At 43.7% G+C, this 18,393-nt stretch overlaps 1 protein-coding gene across 1 annotated transcript in view; it reads right to left on the bottom strand.

Moving 5' to 3' along the window:
• Nucleotides 1–399: 399 nt before the first annotated feature.
• The window catches only part of LOC144114179 (MAM and LDL-receptor class A domain-containing protein 2-like), a 176,769-nt gene continuing 158,775 nt past the window's right edge, over nucleotides 400–18,393 (bottom strand). Inside the window, exons 81-96 of the mRNA XM_077647750.1 lie at nucleotides 17,826–17,942; nucleotides 16,163–16,344; nucleotides 13,748–13,922; nucleotides 13,026–13,151; nucleotides 12,443–12,601; nucleotides 10,990–11,135; nucleotides 9,537–9,735; nucleotides 8,807–8,947; nucleotides 8,151–8,180; nucleotides 7,368–7,550; nucleotides 5,115–5,240; nucleotides 4,156–4,308; nucleotides 3,217–3,325; nucleotides 1,820–1,877; nucleotides 1,235–1,261; nucleotides 400–540 (exon numbers count right to left, since the gene is read on the bottom strand). Of these exons, the coding sequence (XP_077503876.1) occupies nucleotides 493–540; nucleotides 1,235–1,261; nucleotides 1,820–1,877; nucleotides 3,217–3,325; nucleotides 4,156–4,308; nucleotides 5,115–5,240; nucleotides 7,368–7,550; nucleotides 8,151–8,180; nucleotides 8,807–8,947; nucleotides 9,537–9,735; nucleotides 10,990–11,135; nucleotides 12,443–12,601; nucleotides 13,026–13,151; nucleotides 13,748–13,922; nucleotides 16,163–16,344; nucleotides 17,826–17,942 (1,979 nt within the window). The 3' untranslated portion in view covers nucleotides 400–492. The remainder of the gene's footprint in view (nucleotides 541–1,234; nucleotides 1,262–1,819; nucleotides 1,878–3,216; nucleotides 3,326–4,155; nucleotides 4,309–5,114; nucleotides 5,241–7,367; nucleotides 7,551–8,150; nucleotides 8,181–8,806; nucleotides 8,948–9,536; nucleotides 9,736–10,989; nucleotides 11,136–12,442; nucleotides 12,602–13,025; nucleotides 13,152–13,747; nucleotides 13,923–16,162; nucleotides 16,345–17,825; nucleotides 17,943–18,393) is intronic.

Genomic DNA, 18,393 nt, shown 5'->3' with positions numbered 1-18,393 from the left:
TCAAGCGTTCAAACTCGTTTCTTCTTTCTTCGGCTAAGAGGTCGAAACATGCACTCATTTAATACAGAAACCTCGTCTATGTAGAGTTTCGGTATACCAAGGTCGATCTTCCCCGTCACTGCATTGCTGAAAGTGCCCAGCTTATTCGACCGCTTTCACATTCAGCTGCGCCTATAGATAAATTATTGTAAAGAAGGAATCACTTACTGTTTTTGGTTTGGCGGCCGGCATAAAGACAAACCGTGTGCATTGTGGAGCTTCGTATGCGAGGAGACCATTTCCAGTCAATATTAATTTCCCAACCCTAAATATTTGAGGACATGAGCCATGTATAAAAACGAACTTTTGGTTTAATTGGTAGAGCAAATGGTGTAGTGTCGTCGGCCAGAAAACGGAGTATTTATTACCAAAAGTCTTTTTATTTCTCGTTCCAGAACAAATATAAATATGTAACAATGAAGAAGGAATATATACAGAAATGATAATATACGTTCAGCAATCACTGTAGAGGGGATTGACTGCTGATGTGCTGGTGTCGCCCTGTACAAGACAAGACAACAAAAAAGAAACAGAAGCACTGAGAATGTACAGAGAAAAGTTTTGAAAACATTTCTGAAGTATATATTATATGGGACAAAAGCAAACAAAGCCCAGCAAAATAAAAGGTAACACAGGGACTTTTGTTTGTTTTTTAATGGTGGTGCTGATGACAGTCGAAAACTAATAGATTAATCATGTTTCAAGGGAAAGACGATTTCTCAGAAAGTATAAAAAGACAACCACCACACAGGTGGGATGCGAACCCACAACCTTTGCATGCCGCGACTAGAGGTTGTGAAGCTACGGTAATTCTAAATGTTCTTCTAAATGTTCGAGTATTCGTGTCGCGTATAGCCCAACCTTTACAGTGTTCACCAGTGCCACACACGTCCTATTGTATTGCAGGTTTGGTATGCTACTTAAGGCAAGAAGAGTGCCAGAACGAGACCGTCACTACGCTGCTGAGAATACAAGGATAAGGGTATGAAGGACCCCTTAGGATATACCTAAGAAAGAAGCTAAGTCATTGAAGCCAAAGAAGGCACATGGGAATGCAGCTTTTTGTTTTACGGTAGTTAAACCATTGCCAAACTTTCACCTCTAATGATTTGTGATTTGTTGTATGTTTACATTGTGAACAGGGTATGAAAACTGCGAAAGAAGCCACTCATGATTTCGTGGCAATGACTCTTACCCCAATGTCAAGGCTAGGAACGCTTGCCTGAAAGGAAAAACAAATATGCATGACTGAGACATTTGTTATTTGTCATCAAGCTCTCAGCTCGTTGTAGCATAATGCTGGTGCGGGCTGGGCACTAATGTTTTCATTTTTTTTAAAGCCCACTGTAACTTCTGTCATCAAGCTCAGGCTGGGCAACATTACTGCTCTTTTTTTTCTCTGCTCACACTAATATATCTCGTCAAGCTCACTAACAAATAAAATTTATCGTATGAATGTGCGTTATGCAGGAATTAAAACAATAAAAGGGCTAGCATATATCTGTGGTCTGTAAACTTTCTGCATGATAGTAAGCAAAATGAAACCGTAAGGTTTCAATAGGAAACTTGTTTACTCCAACGAACAGGCCTTCGTTTTGCAGGTAATATCATAAGCTTAATTATTCCGCAGCAGTGCTTGCTGCCCAGTTCTTGCATACACTGTTCACCAAACATCCAAGATCGATCATATTTACTGATAGAATGAAGCAAATTCTTCAGCTGACAGGATCAATTACTGTAAAACGTATTCCATACAATTCCATAAATATCCAAAACTTACGTCTTCAAGGTGAAGTCCATATGTTGGGTTGTTAATTGTCACAGGCGTAGTTTCTTCCCTGGAAAGTAGAGTGAGAGACATGTAATGAAACACGTGAGGCTATCCTAACATTCTTATTCTAATTTGACATGTCCTCTCGTGCATGCTTAGCAACTGGTTAAAGAAAGGTTTTTGCACCATGCGCTGAAATACTAAAAATCATTTGCTCTTCAGGCTCCCTCTCAATTTCTGCCTGGAGAGAGTCGTCCTCACTGTGTCAGGTGACCTTGACACACGTAGTGCATGAAAGTACTGAACAAATTTTTTCCTTATGTACAAATCAGCCAGTCACAGATAAATCAGCTCAAGTAAAAAAAAAAACTCACTGGTAAGGTTTTTTATTTTTTGAAGTATAAATCAACATTGCCATATCTTGCCTATTAAGGAGGTTTATGCGAACCAAGCTAAGCTCAATTTCACACCAAAATTTACATTTATTTGAACTAGTGCAAATTAACTTGCATGACTTTCCAAAGTAGTAAAAGGCACTTCTATTTGGGCTCGATGGTTCATTTCGATCCAGAAAGGAAAACAGTAGCGCCGAGAAAACACAGAGACACAGTAGAAGAACGACGTAGGACGAGCGCTCGTCCTACGTCGTTCTTCTACTTTGTCTGTTTTTTCGGCGCTACTGTTTTCCTTTCTAGTAAGAGGCAATAGGCAGACAAAAGCGGGCTTTCAATAATTTTCCTGCAAAGGTCAACCATACTCTGTAGCGCAGCAGTAGCAAAATACACAGGATTTTCTAGGTTGCTTGCGAAGTTCTGATTTTGCCTTGAAATTAAGGATATTTTATGGTCTGCGTAACCACCATCTTACATTCACCTTTATATAACTTTCAACATAAGTTTTCAGCGACAGCTTTCATACTATGAAAACATCAAATACCAAACTTTACTGTGTCCAAAAAAAGACTTTCTTTTTTCTTCAACTCCCGCTCCTGGATAGTGGAACATCATCTGGGCAATACATGATTCTTACCTGGTTTCAGCCTAGTTCGATGTTGTGAAATCTGAGGCGGCCTAGTGATCTCACCGCGAAGCTTAGTCGCATTCCACGTTACCATTACAACTTCAAAGGGCATTCACGCTTCCCCGTGTAAACTGTAGTTGGCGCATATAAGCGCCAGATTAACTTTACAACGAAGAAAGACTCATTGCCCAGAACAAGTGAGAAGCTGCAAGAGCAGAAGGGCCCACACTGCATGTCACTGTTTCATTTTACAGTAGTTACTCATACTTTGCAGTATCACTAACATAAAGGAACGCTGTGACTGTCAATTATCTTACGACCTAATGAATGTTTGCTTTGTGAACGAAAAAAAAGCCTGGTCGCTTTTTCTTCGCTTCTCCACTCACCCAGATAGCGCTCGTCTCTTTCTCCAATAGACTACTGCCACAACAGCAGCAGCGCCCACGAAAAGGGCTACGAGGGGTGCACCGTAAGCCCAACCAGCCGCTCCAGAGACTTGAAAAGGAACGAAGGAAAACCAAGAAATTACTAGCTCGCGGGACTTTTTTTTTAAGTGCAAAAATGAAAAGCGCAATTCATTTTCTTCGTGCCGCAGTTTTATAAAGTGCATTTTTATTTCTTCGGCATGCTTAGTGGAATGTTAAGCTGTCGTCACTCTGCCCAAAGAGCCATGAGCAGGAACGTCCTGAGAGATTACAACTTCATTTGCGCTTCTGTTCTCAAAACTTACTTTTAAAACGCTACCGCAACAGTAAAACTAACTTTAAAAAGTTAAGAAACTTTCCTATTTCTTTCGTGCCTAAGACAATTTTTCGTAAACATTTCTCAGGCGATTGCTTAATAGCACCTCAAGCTTACAATGAGCAAAGTCACCTTGATTCTGCAGGTACTCTGCGATGATGAAGTGCCTCATTTTGAAGTTAGTTTCACGCACTAGTTCCATCTTTTTAATTTAACACTTCATTTCACGCAGATGAAATCCTTGATCTCATCTTTTCTGCCTGCCACCTAAGGTTTTCTTCATCGTAAGGACTGACGCACATACGAGAAACCGGAAGCTTTAGTGGTATAGTTCTTTTTGTCATTTCACTAAACGTGTATGTTTGATGAGTCAAGCCGATGGGAAGTGGGATGGATTGAGAAAAAAAAATCTGAATTACTTATAAGAGCCGGTCGCGCAAACGGGAGAAGAGGGCGATAGACTTTGAATTAGTCAGTGCACGCTTCCTGTGGGCATTTCTTGAGGCTCTTGGCATAGTAATCCGAAATGTGTGTTTCAAACCAAGAGTTATTAAATTGTCAAGTAGTCCATCAGTGTGACATACCACGGGTCTGCCCCATTGGAGAAGGAGGTTCCACTGTGAGCTCCCGGGCACAGCGGTTTCCTCCGAAAACATCTCGGCAAAAGCAACTTGGTGCTCTGGTCTGCTGTGACAAGTTGCAATCTCCCCCATTGAGACAAAAGTAATCGGGGCAAACTGGAATGCAGAAATCAGAACGAAAAGTCCACTTTTAGTGTAACAAGTCCCAGGCAACACCTACTGACTTCACAACGTTTTATTGTGCAGAAATTCGTTCGTCTTCCTTACAAGTAACATCCAACATCCTCGATTCACTGTAGCTCGCATTGTTACAGTTATGGACGTCTACTACAACACATTTAGCACGTTACTGCAGCACATTTAGGTGGCTACCCCGACCAATCATAAACACTGGTTAAAGATATCACTACTGGAGGAGAGAAAAGCAGTCACTCGGAGCTCGAAGGGTTGTGTATTCAGGGGGAAAAACACTGTCCTGTCATTTTATGCGTCGCATTTTGCACAGGAACATCTTAATACGCTGTTTGTAGAACTTACACATTGTCTCCAATGGTACATGACGCTTTTGACGAATGGCTAATTTCAGAAAGGGGAATACCTCTAACAGGTACAAGGACGGAATATGTGATTTTTATTTTTTTTTTCAAAACAACCCATCATCATTAGCTCTCATATGTCATAATGCTCTTCGTAGCAGAAACTTCACCGCCTTACTCGAAAACATACCGCCCACTGCTTTTGTACACGAACAAGGCCAATCAGCGTCACTACCGCAACGTGAAATAAAGTATCAGCAGAGCTGTGCCTTAGTGCAGCTTGTCCAATAACGTTCTATGCTCACAGTGGAAATATTCCTATAACGTATTAAACTTTGTTAACTTCACTAATCTAGAGCCACGGTCACGGTACATCATCATAAAATAGATAAGTAAGTTCGATGTCTAAGCTTCAGAAATACTAACCATTACAGAGAGATTCATCGGATCCGTCACTGCAGTCTGCTCGACCGTCACACAGCTTCGACTGGTGCAGACAAGAATGAGGATCCCGGCAGTAGTAGTAGCCGTCTGGGCAACGATCTCTAGAATCTGCATGTTTTCATGTTCCGTAAAAAGAAAACGAAGGTTATTAAGCAAGTGTAGTGTGCTTAGAAAGGTCCGCAGTTTAGGCTTACGGCCATCCTGAAATCCCATTTCGAACGAACCTCTAGCAGAAGCCCTTAGGATGAGCCTCTTGGAACCAAAAAACTTTAATGGTTCGTTCCCTTAAGAAACATGCAAATACAGTGCACTTATAACTTCTCTTGCAATTCCATCTCCTTGCTTGCTTCTCTGGTTGCCTTTAATGACCAATTTACAGTTAAAGAAGACTTCTTGGTAGTTCATGTAGCCACAATGTAAGAACCTGTACCACAAGAAACTTGAAAGCTCACTTGCATTGCAGCTCAGTGTCACAACACGGTGACTGACTTAGTCAAAGTACCTGAAGTAAGAATCTTTCAGTAGCAAACCTAGATAGGCTGTTTAATTTATTTACTGTTTTTACGTCGCACCTTGCCAGTCGCCATTACAATTTCATTCTAAGGCTTGAAGCACGAACAAGCAATCACGTTTTGTTTTTATTTTCCTTCGGATTAAAACTCGTAATCAGTCCGTTTCTCGTCACCTTCATAAAACTAAAGAGACGAAATGTAGCATACATATTAAATTACTGTACTTCTGCATTCCTGACTCGGCTGAGCCTCTTGCACTGAGTAAGAAAGGGACTCAGATTCCCTGTGTGAGAGAACCGACAATGGTATTTTACTATAGAGCGACGGTCAGTAATTTACACGTGTGCATGAATAAGACTAAATCCCAACTTTCTATGCAGACAACATCCTGAAATCTTAAATTTTGATGTCCAGTGTTCTATCTTTAATAAATGAGAAAGCTACGACATCACAGGTCGCTTTAACCGCATGACCGCGAATTATTTGTGTCGCGTGAAGGGCCACAAACGCGGATATGGTCTGGTTTGAGGTGCAACGAGCTGGCGCTCAAAAACATGCCCAGCCTTCCTTAACATTACAATTAGCGCCATCTGTCAGCCGTCTCACCGCGTAAAGAGTGTAGTGAGATGTTGCGCGAAGATGTTGACACTGACAGCCTACTCTTCCTACACGTCGCAGAATCTCACGTATAAATGTTTCTTGCGCTCGCGCCGACTAATTCCGACGGCCAAGGGAAATCCATGGGACATACCGAATATACAAAATTCCCGCGGTGTTTTAGATGTTAAGCACCATGCAGCAGGAGACGGTAACCGCACAAATTAGAAGCGTTCGTCTGTCGAGATTTTCTAGACATGATTACGTCTCATATTACAGCGCCAGCTGTTAGGGCCGCAAACCCCGAGGTCTCGGCCTCCGGAATGTCCACATCACGTGCATCTGCGAGGGGGCGAGGGGAGGATGAACATGAGATGGCCTCAGCGTGTGTAATAGGCGGAGCACGTGCTGGCAGGCTGCACGCGCAGCGTCCCCTCTCTCAGTTGCGATATCAAAGCGGGCGAAAACGGACCACGGTAGTGCACAAGCGTTACGACCTGCTCTAAGCTGGCTATGATAGCGGCGAGCCCGTCAAGACCTCACACTCTGTGCTGCAGAATGAGAGGCCAATAGGCGTCGGCTTCAATATCCCGCAGTGCGTGCCACCGAAGCTGAGGCAAAGGGGCTTCAACGTCAAGATCCCACAGTGCGTGCCACACAGGACGAAGCAAAGCTGAAGGAGCCACGAAGGCGTTTCACAGTAGGTTACGTTGCAACAGACCAACATAACAGCCGACCTGGTGCTTCATCGCAACGAAAAACAGCGCGATCAGAAAAAGAAGGATGACTGATAACCGCTGGAGGTTGTCCAGCAATTGTCTGCCGTCTTCCTTTTTCGGGTGTTCCATGTTTCGCGCTGGTTTTTGCTGCCTTGTTAGTGTTGGTTTATGTGCCTGTTACCTTCTGTCTTTCCGCAACTACCTAACGGCATCCCCGTCGGCGTGCTCCGCTGCGCTGAAAGAGGTGTTTCGGGTCCCGACCTCACTACTTTTTAGTAGTAGTGCACCAGTTGTGGCCGAATTTCGCTTTACAATGTCGTGCCCTTGGCTTCATATGTTTTCTGTGAGAGCCACTTCGTCATTTTCCATGGAAATGAAAAATTAGCTCGTATAGAGAAAGAACTGACCGCATTGTCGCTCGTCATCACCGTTGGCGCAGTCAGGTACGCCGTCGCAGAGAAGCAGAGCAGGAATACAATGACCGTTGTGGCCGCCACAGCTGAATTCCTTGAAAGCGCATGCCGGCGTTGGTGTTGTTTGAATTGTCTCGTTGGCTGGGGTCAGTGGGCGACCAGTCGCTTTTCCACTGGCTGTGTGAACGCCAAAAAAGCGTGTCACGATGTCAGTACTAGCCACTCGGTCCCTTTAATGCGAGCATAACACATTTACCGGCCGCAATGTCCCCGTGTTGTGACAACAATAATAAAAAAAAATGCTGCGTGGGAAGCCGTAGGTTCTTGTGCTCCGAGAAACGATGCAGCTTGCTGTCTTTACATCAATGTTTTCTACTGGAATTCAACAAAGGCTGCCTCACAAAATTTCAAGGCTATGAAGTACCGGTATAAGGACACTCGTTAGTTTGGGCGTTTAGTCGAAAAAAAAACAGTTAAAATAATATCGCCCAGCCCGCCCCGCCTACGGCTACGGCGCACGGTATAAGGACATGAAGTAGTATCTGAGCTGAGTCAATGGTCTTTCTTTTTTCCTAGCACACAAATCTCGCTAGGAGCAATGCTACGTTCGTCGCCACCAATCGAAATGGCACCGTTGAGTGTTCACAAAATACATCCCCTTTTACAGCTTTTAGAACGATAAGGCTATATAACGAAGCTTTATTAAATCCTAATCTTTCTCGAATGTTAGGAAGACAACCTCCTGTGATGCGCACGTCAGTCCTCAGTATTCCTCACCTGTTGTCCCTCTTCCCTTGCATTTCATGCCTGCAAGCAAAAAAAGAAGGAATTCATAAGTTCACATGTGCACCGAGAAATGTAGTAGTCTTTCCAATAATTTCAAGGAATATGGTTCACAAACTTTGCCCACATTTTAGTCAATATTTTCTAATATTCCAATCTCATTCCCTCTTTTATCATTGAAAATTAGTCATAATAAGGTCTACTCCTAATAAAACAAAGCCACGCTCGCTAATCAGGATGGACGTGATGGGGAACAGATTTTACCGACAGCGTTTTCTCTTTTTATTCTGTTGGGAGAATATGTGTTGTCATCACAGCAATTTACCACAATAATTATGAAGAATTTTCGATTTAGTGCTTGTATAATTTATGTTTAGTACATCTCAATTCATTCACAGGAACCTTATTGGCTGGAGCAATTTTTGCGTCATCTGCCGACTGGGCGTTTTTCTCAAACAATGTCTGAACTGAGAAAGAAACAAGGTTACCGCGAACGCTATGCAGGAAGAGCTTAACAAAAATTCCCATATTTCTGACGTGTGCACTAGTGACTGCAAGAAGTTCTTCCTAATCGCGGATGTTCCAGTCAAAGCAGAACAAGATTTTCCCTTTCTACCTCATAACTCCTCTCAAACGGTAAGCATACTTACCGCAGTCTGTCTCGTCACTGCCATCTTCACAGTCGCTCTCGCAGTCGCAGACGAAACTTCGGGGAATACACATCTTTCTATCCGCGCACAAAAACTCGCCTTCCACGCACAACGACGAATACTTCTTGAGATCAGCAGCCCCTGAAACATGAGAATTCAGGATTATGCTCAAAAGCATTTGCAATCATTCAAGCACGTGTGAACATTCTATGATAGCCATTTCTGAGAAGCTTATTCCCCGTAGTTGCCAGCTTCAAACTTACTGTTAAATGAAACTCCACAAACTGATACACTTTGAACCTGGTGTCCGCAGCGTTGGGTAGCAAGCGGTAAGCTGCACGTATAATCCAAGATGATAGATCTTCAGGACACCAATCGTGCTTTTTTAGGAAACTTTTCACAAATTATTCGACTTACATCGCTGTCCGCATATTGATTTTAGCAAAAGGGTGCGTATAATGGACAAAAACAAGCCTAAAATTGATTAGGAGAAAAGAGAAGACAACTTAGCGTTCGACGTCTAAGAGCAAATTGATCCGCGATTGGCGTTCAGTTTGCCTCTGCTTAGAAAGTCGGAGGCATAACGTATGTTAATCGATAACATGCAGCCGCCCATCATTCAGTGTTTATGAGCACCACTGATACGCGCCTCGCTCATTCCTTATTGGTTGGGCGCCCCGCTAACGTGTCGCGCAAAAATGCAAAACAGCCACAGCGTCCGTGCCTGTACCTCCTTCCAAGCAAGAGGGCGTGAAGGTCACTTCGTCGATAGCGATGTCAGTGAGCGCGTCGCCTCCGCGTTGGGCGAGGAAATTCACCGTAAAGGGCTGCGGATGGCCAACCAACACGTGTGCGTATGCCCACAGCGGTCCTTGGGGTCCCAGCTCTTGCCACATGGGTAATCTCGAGCCGGCCCCCTCCGTCTCCACCTGCGCAATGACCGGGAGTGTTCGGGGTTTATCGATATCCCATCATCGCGTGCACATTATAAATGCTGCGTGTCGTCACCTCCAGTCACAAAAATGAAACTTGCCCCTTTTGAGGCTGCTATTGAGAAAGCAAAGGGCATCTCAAACTGAGATCGAAGAAACGTTCTGCGAGAACTGGCGAACGCGCGTGGGTGCGGCATATCGTGGTGGCGCTGTCCACGCTTCTCTGAAGACTATATTCGAGAATAACAAAACAGAGGCCAACAAAAGCATGTACAAACGAAAAGAAAGGTAATTACACTCCGGAGCAGTGTTTTATATTTTTAGATTTGCTGGTAATCTATACGTATCAGCTTACAGTAAAGAAACTCGATCTCGGGCAGTTTAGCAGGATTTGCCCTGGCTCCGTTCAAGAAATTAACTTTGAACTCTGCCATAAGCGCTGAGTAATTTTAGGAAATTTCATTTACAGCACTGGCGAAGAAAGTAAGACAAGGCCATATAAAGTCATCAGTGTATTAACATTATTATTTTCGGAAATGGAAATACTATTCGTGAAACAGCACTTCTGCACCAACGAAATTGCAACAGCCCAAACCAGTTTTCAGGGCGCACCCTTTCCATTAAGGAAGCAAGCAGGCTGATGACAAGGTGTGCGCTAGCTCTTGTTTCCTATAATTTATCCTAAATTTACACACGCTGTCACAAAATAAGGAACCTCTGATTTTATACCTGAATTTCAATCATTGCGGTAAAGTATGCCGATTGTTACACAGCCTTAAATAGTCTTATCAAATCATGCCTTACAATAAGTTACGGAAGTAATTTAACACTACTTGCGTGATTTAAAGACGAAAGCGTTTTTTTCCATTGATAATTTTTCTCTTCCTTTCTAATAACACACCTACTCGTTATCATAAAGTCTTAAGGCCACGCATACACTATGTTCGCCTTTATTCGCCAAGAAACAACGTGGTTTTGCGCCCTATGGGTTGCGTGCTCGCCTCGCGCAATCTCAAGGTCCTTGATTCAATTACCCGCACCTTAAGAAGAAATTACTTTCTTTGCTCATGATGTCATTCGGGCTTTTCTGGAGCACTTTTCCTGGACGCTGGGCGCCGACGACGACGCCGGGTTTTCTTGCTAGTACGTCATGTAAAAATTTCGCCTTAAAAACGCAGTATCTTGCTGAGACCAAGCTCAGTATCCCTTTCGCCCATCCTACGAGAGCCGAAGGTGTTATTCGGCACTCACACGGAGGAATTCCATTGAAGGCGACCCCTTCATGAAATACCAGAACCGCAGGTGGCATTTCTCTTGGCTGGCAGGAAGTTGCGGCGTTCGGGCAATTGACACAGCCCCCATTGGCAGCTCGGTGCTGTTAGCCAGCAGGAAGTACGCTGAGAAAAAGAAAAGGTCGTTTGCAAAAGTTATTTGCTGATGAAAGGCATATCCAATCTAGAACACGTTTTTGTGTGGGCTGACATAAAATTTGTTGGCACTGTACGCTTGTGTAACTCTGTTAGTATGGCAGTGTTTGTCCCGGTGTTACAATTAGCATTCACAGACACGAAGATCTAGGCTCGAATTATATATTAGTACACTAGCTGTAGAATTTTTCATTCCGCGATAGCAGGTGCTATCCTTTCGGTCATGGAGTACTGCAGGCAATTCCTAGGAAGTAGGTTCAAGAAAAATGTTCAGGGAACACTCCTGCAAATAAGAATAATTCGCGTTTTCAAAGTTTGAAAATGAAATGCATTGGCAACCCTTAATCGTCAAGTCATTTATACCCCGAAAGTCTGCGACGCGTGGTGCCTGCTCACCATTAAACATAAGAATCAACAAATTAGGTATGCTTCAAACGACCACCATGTGCGTTGCATGGCTCGTTCTTACGTCCAGTTTGTACCCAGTTGGTCACCTCTGACGAGGCTTTCTTCATGGATAATAGATGAGAATAGTGCATGTCAAGTTTCTATCGGAGGCCAATCAGAGCCTCTCAAGTGCACGTGAAGTCAGGTGTTATCATCACACAGATAAAATTTCAAGCGAAACGCTTTAGGCTAAGCACACTGCACTTCCTCTTCTTGGCTTTGTAGAATGAACATGACTATATTGGATCCCCATTCGTTTTTCTCTGGGAGTTTTTATGCGATATTAAAAAAAATTGAAATTGAAAATTGGTTTTTGGGGAAAACAAATGGCGCAGTCTCTGTCTCACATATCAGCGGACACCTGAACCGCGCCGTGAGGGAAGGGATAAAGGAGCGAGTGAAAGAAGAAAGGAAGAAAGAGGTGCCGTAGTGGAAGGCTTCAGAATAATTTCGACCACCTGGGGGTCTTTAACGTGCACTGACATCGCACAGGACATGGGCGCCTTAGCGTATCGCCTCCACCGAAACGCAGGCGCTCCAGTCGCTGCTTTTTTGTTTTGTTCACATGGAATCAGGACCAAAATATTGGCGAGGCTGAACACTACCACTTCATGTTCTGAGATACTTGGAGCACTAACAATCAATGACTTGGCCATGGCACTGGAATTCTGTGCGAAGTACCTGTTCAAAGGCGGCTAATTCAGGACTGTGCATCACAGCTCAGCACTGAGAAATTCAGTTGTTGCTGCATTCCCACTGTCTATATTTATATATATTTATATATTTATTGTACGTTGAGGTTCAATGGAATTCATCGAAGATGTACTGACTTTCAGGTGTTCCACGATGTGAGCTTGGTGGTCCCGTGTGCTCAGAGTGCGACGCCTTAGCCCTCTTCCAAGATGGCTGTCCGGCTACATTTTCAACTGTCCAATTACAGGCCGCTGCCCAGTCTTCCTCGTCAAAGCTGCAGTCTCCAAAGCCACGAACTACATAATTCGCGAGCAGGAAGCAAAAAACAATATATTATAATTTGTAATGCCAGCAATTTTACGCGTTCTTTGTACACAACACACCACATCAGAAAATATACTCTATAGCTATGGTATTCTCGTTGTCAGAGTGAGAATAAATTCTAACGTGTAGCTATGTTACAGAAAATTCGTCACTATCATTTTCCCCAGTGATTATACCATAAAGCGACTTTGTTTCGGATCGTAAGCGCTGTAAGATGACTGGTTGCTTCGAGGTCATTGTTCCCAGATTGATGAAAAATATACACTGCATGGTCCACATCACCATCTAAAGTACGAACATTGTTTCTCCACAATCTTTAACAGACTTAGTACGACATATAATGGTGTTCTTCTTTGTGCTGTGTGCGATTTGCGCAAGCCAAAAACAACTGCTCACCGCAATCCCGTTCATCGCTGCCGTCTGAGCAGTCCCTCTTCCCGTCACAGCGTTCGAACTCGGCAATGCATTGCGTGAGATCTGCACACATCCATTCGCTGTCCGTGCAGCTGCTAGCGTGGTGGTCTGCGCAAATGTAGAAAGGAATATTACAAATATGCTCCCTGGGGAAGAAAAAAAAATCAGTCTATCGCACAAGGGTGAATTGTGGTCTAGTTATTACACGATGCACGGAAAGTGCCTCCGCTTTCCAAATGGAAGTACGGTCTGTCTTCCTGCTTCTCTGAGTAGCACATAATACAACATCCTTCCCTCACACTGCCACCACTTCCATGCTGCTTGTTCTAAGGAAGTTTGAAGCCCAATTAACACTTCAGCACATTATGCCCATTGGAAAAATTCCTAAAATTGCCCCTTTATGCCTGCAAGGGTATTGATACCGTGCATGATAATAAAATAACTTGACAGAATAAAGCTCTACGTTACGCGTAGTTCTGCAAAATACAGCTCTGAGCACCACTTGCACGATTTAAAACTAGCCTTTACAGTAGAATTGCGGTGTACGACTCCTAAAGGTGATTTTTTTTTTGCCTAACATGGCAAGCCGGCTTGTACAACCCGACCACACATTTTCCATCATGTCTTTTGAACGCCGCAGAGCTGCGTAGCACGCGCGCTCTTCAAAAGAGTCGTTGCTGAAGTAACTGAATGCTTCGCCGTACCTGGTCTGCACTTCTGGTAGAGGAAGTCGTCTATGTGCATGGCTGCGCGACCTGTTGCACCCCACACAGCTTCCACGATCACACCAAACTGGATCCTTCTGCCAAGGAAGATTTTGACCGGCTCCCAACGGTTCTGTGCCATTTCCTTCTCAGCCAGAGCGAAGACCTGATCGATCTGGGACAAATAAAAATAGAAATACAGGAATAGAGCGTGATTAAGTGCGATGAAAGAATGCTGAAGCCCTATTCGCTCATGGAAAATCTGCCAAAGTTTCCAAAATGGCAGCTTTTATTACTTAACAGTAATATGTAAATAAAACAAAATGGTAGCAAGCATGCGTTTTCTTAGTTCGTTATTAAATTACTTATACCCCTGTCACACTAGCAAATCTAATGCCCTTCGAATAGAATGGCGTTCGCATTAATATAATTATTCGGGGTCTACAAGAACATTCAGTGTTATTAGGTTCTAATGACGTTCTCCATACAATGAGTTTGGTGTACTCACTCGTATTCGATCTCAAACTTAATGTATACTTGGACACCAAATACGCAGAAGAAACAAGCAAAGGAAACAATATTGTGCGCACAGCCAAAGTTATGTTTTATTTATTGAGTTCTAGTGAAAAAAAATTTAATTTTGGTGTGAAACTATTCGCAGTGGAAGCTGCCGTGGATAGCTGTTACTCTCGGTCTCATCAGCGGTCGAGCGCGAAGAACGGTACTGCCCGCAACCATCGATCATTTTGATAATGTTTTTTGTTCGTTAGCGCTTCACGTGCGTTTAGCTTGGAAGTTCTTAAAGCTGTAACTGAGCGCTTCACCTTTCGAATGTCAATTTCTCACTTTGCGCCCGTGTCGGTCATGTTTTTTTGTTTACATTTATCGCATTTCGAGTTGACTTTACACTTGGCTTGGTTTTTTATGGCTAAAGGGCTGCTTCATGGTCGGATATATTAATTGACTCCAATCATATTGCAATGAAATCTTTTCGCTCGCTTTAAAAATACTGCAACCAATTTCAAACACCTTTTATGCGCACTGATGCCTCTGAACTGTATTAATTTTTTTTCACTGATTGTTACAGCTATCATTTGAGCAGTACGTCATTTTTTACTATCTAGCCCTGAAAGTGGCAGAATGATTCGATGCGTTGAATTCCGTTCGATTCGAATGACATTCAATCTTCCCGTGCGATAGGGGTATTAGAAGACAGGAATGTAGAATTTTTTCTTATATTGCGTATGGTGAGAGCAACGAAAATTTGCTCCGCAAGTTACGGCGCACTATTATAAGCTCATCACTAACAAGTTAGCATAGAAAACAACCTAGATTTGAAGCAGATTTAATGGGGCAGTTCAGCACACCGTCTATAGGGGCGAAACGAGCAGTTTACATATGAAGCGAGGTAGTACAACGCTTATTCCTGAGCGCGTCAGGCGGTCGAAGATATATGCAGCCGCTTTAGCTCGCCATATTCACTAGTGCTGAGCAGCAGAAATGACTTTAGAATTTCGAGCAGACTTTAAGGTAAGATCATGGCCGCGTGAAGCCCTTCCGACGCAGCAGCTGAGCATTGTTTGCAAGTATTGCGAACGTGCTTTCTTTCTTCTTTATTTTCATCGGCTCTTGATTATTATGATGTCAAGGCCAGATGGCTCCCCCCGCTTTTGCCTCGCGAAATCTGGGAAGCAGCTCACTTTACGTACTCAAGACATTGCCATGCGTATTTCTAAGTTGAGCAAGGCGATGAGCCGCATAAGTGCAACGAACCTCGTAATACCCCTTTTTGCTTTTTTGCTTTATCGTGCAAGCACGACTTTCAGCCACTTTCCGAAGCAAAGCGCGCTTTCTGAGCTGAAAAGCTGGCGTTGCATTTCGCGTGGCGGCGCTTTCAGAGGAGCGGCATAACACTCATTTCCAGAAATAGGCATAGAAAGCCTAAAACAGCGCACAAAGTCTTCAATGCTGCATTGTGAAAAAGTTGTGCATGCATGGTCTACAGTGTATGGATTTTGACCGGCCAGGGCGGTAAGTGAAGCGAAATGACCTTTAGTGTACGCCTTTGTTTCATATCATCCCAGTTGCGGAAATTTATGACAGCGACCATAAATTGGCTTGAAACCAACCTCGCTTTCAGCGAATACCCGCCCTTTAAAGTTACTATGGCAAGCCTTTTGACGTTCTAGTTGACAGTAACCTATAATACAATGCAAACGTTGAGGGAAGCGATAACATATTCCTGCTCCGTGTTTTGAGCGCTCATTGATACGAAAAACCACAGCTAAAAGCTTATCGAAACTCAAAAATGGACAAGCATTCATTCAACACGCGTGACGTGTAGCAGATGTAGGAATTCACAGCATGACAATGAAATGTTTGGGACATGAATAAAGCCAGAAACGCGGTTACCACCTTCGGTGAAGCCTTGGCTTGCTTGACGTACACATTCAGGAACGCCATGCTTATCTCTTCGGGGGAATAAAACCAGAACGAGAAGCTGCACTCTGGCCCAGATTCTCGAAAAATTTTCGAATGCAGCTGTGCTCGCGCCCCAGAAGGCCTCGGGACGCCAACGCCCGACTTCAGGTAGTGACCTGCACGAGGGAAATACCAAAGTAAGCTGCAAGCGGGTAAAGCTGCTCTGTCGGCACCACATGCCCGAGGAAATGGCCAGAACACGCACCAATGGCGTACGTGGAGCGTCTGGCAGTAAGGTACTCGTGCTCGCTTAGCACTGAACTATGCGAGAAACGACAGCAAGCGTCAGCCGAGATTCCCATTTGAAATGCTCTTCCTGGTAAAATTGACCGACAATCTGACACGAGCATTTTATTTCCTCAATAAACAAACCAGCTAATTTTAGTGCATAAAATCATAATTAACATGCAGCATCGCCTGCTTGGGCTGCTACGTGTCGGTAATATAAGTATATACACACAATGGAGGCATACAGCATCTCCGCCTCAAAAATGCTTGGCATTCGAAACAAGTCTGTCGCCCTATTATTGTTAAGCTACGTGTTCCCGAGAAGAAAGCTGTTAATAGTTATAGGGAACAAGGGTTGCTAATTTTATTAGACTAACGTTCAAATATGTAAGGAGCACCAGGTGCCCGGAACCTCCCGTTTTACAAGGTAAAGAAAACTGCCATGGGCAATTGCCTTGAGCAAGACAGGCCGCTGCGTGAATGAACGCGCAGGGGAGCATGCGCGACCAATTCGGAACACGGAAGGAGCAAATTTGCCGGCCCATTGCATTGCTTGCAAAGGTTGTGAGCCATGGCTCAAGAGGATCAAGAATCTAGGCAGCAGTAAATACAAAGTCGGCCGCCAGCTTCTGGAAGCTTACTACATGAAGCTAAAGGGCGAGGAATGTATTAGTGATACATCAGTTACCCTGAATAATGCGAGAAAAAAAAAAACTTTCTGCATGCGTTTTGTTGATTTGTGCACATGCCTTGATTTTCCCTCTCCATCTCTTCTACCTCCCCTCTTTTTTAGGCACATGTGTACGCTGCCTGAAGCATTGATCCCAATAAAATCAGTTAATAGTTTGCGCTCTTTCCGTCTTCATCCTCTTTCCTGTGTTCGTCCTTTATGCCAGCGCGACTCGTTCTTGACGACAGCCTTGAGCAATTACGTCTATAATGCGCTTCAGGGAGGTGTCACGTCACAGATATTCGCCGGACAGGATAATGCACCAGACAAAAGTTTTCGTCACTGTTTTTACTCATTAATAACACAAATTGCGAGGTTAGGAAGGTGTTTACTACATTGACCTAACTGGAAAAAAGCAGAGTTGTGACTTCCATAAACTGATATCTAAATGATTATAGGTTAGAATCAAATAAAAAAAAACGCTTTTTTTATATAACAGAAGCTTGCTCATCCCATTCTTTCTTGCGAAGCTTTGTAACATTAAATATACAACTTTAAATTCGGCTCTGAACTTCAGTTCCAAGCGGCAGTTCATTCTGCGATACTGCTCGAGTGCGCCGAGCAGCGTATAAAGGGACGTTCGCCGGGCGAAGATGAACGCCCTGTTGCGCCCTTCCCAACAGCTAGAGCACTTCTTACCCTTCGATGTTCCTAATGTGTGGTCTCCGCGGTCTCCAAGCGTTCTGTACCACCTCTCTTCTACGGACAGAGAGCTGTACCAGCCACAGAAATCCTTCTCGAAGTCGCAGCTTGTACCTGGAATGATGATTTTTATGTATTGTTAGAAAAGGATATTGTGCTCCTTTATGCAACGTTTAACACTGAATACCAGAGTGAAAATTGCGCAGTTTTTTCAAAAACACAAATAGTTCCCAATCATGGCTTCAAAGCAGTGCAGATGCGCCGCAGAACATTGCAGCATGACAGAATAAATCAACTCCATTCAAACCAGAACCAGCCAGAGCAGGAAGCACTAGGTTTGTTTGGGAATCGTGTTTAGCTTCTTAGCAGGGCATATTTAGTGCAAAAAATACACAACGAACTTCAGGGCTAAAAACAACGGTCGAAGGGCCCGAAGGCTTTCGAAACTAAAGGTGTATTACGCTCAGTATACGAAAGCTTAGCGAAGTTCAAAGGGGAACAAAATGTGATAACGAAAAAAAAGCGCTGCTTTTCTTTAACGCAGCCAAGCAATGGTGTTGGCTGA

This window comes from Amblyomma americanum, chromosome 1, assembly GCF_052857255.1.
Source record: "Amblyomma americanum isolate KBUSLIRL-KWMA chromosome 1, ASM5285725v1, whole genome shotgun sequence".
Taxonomy (NCBI): Eukaryota; Metazoa; Arthropoda; class Arachnida; order Ixodida; family Ixodidae; genus Amblyomma; species Amblyomma americanum.
Note: the sequence above shows the minus strand (reverse complement) of the source record. Positions and strands in the feature narration are given on the sequence as shown.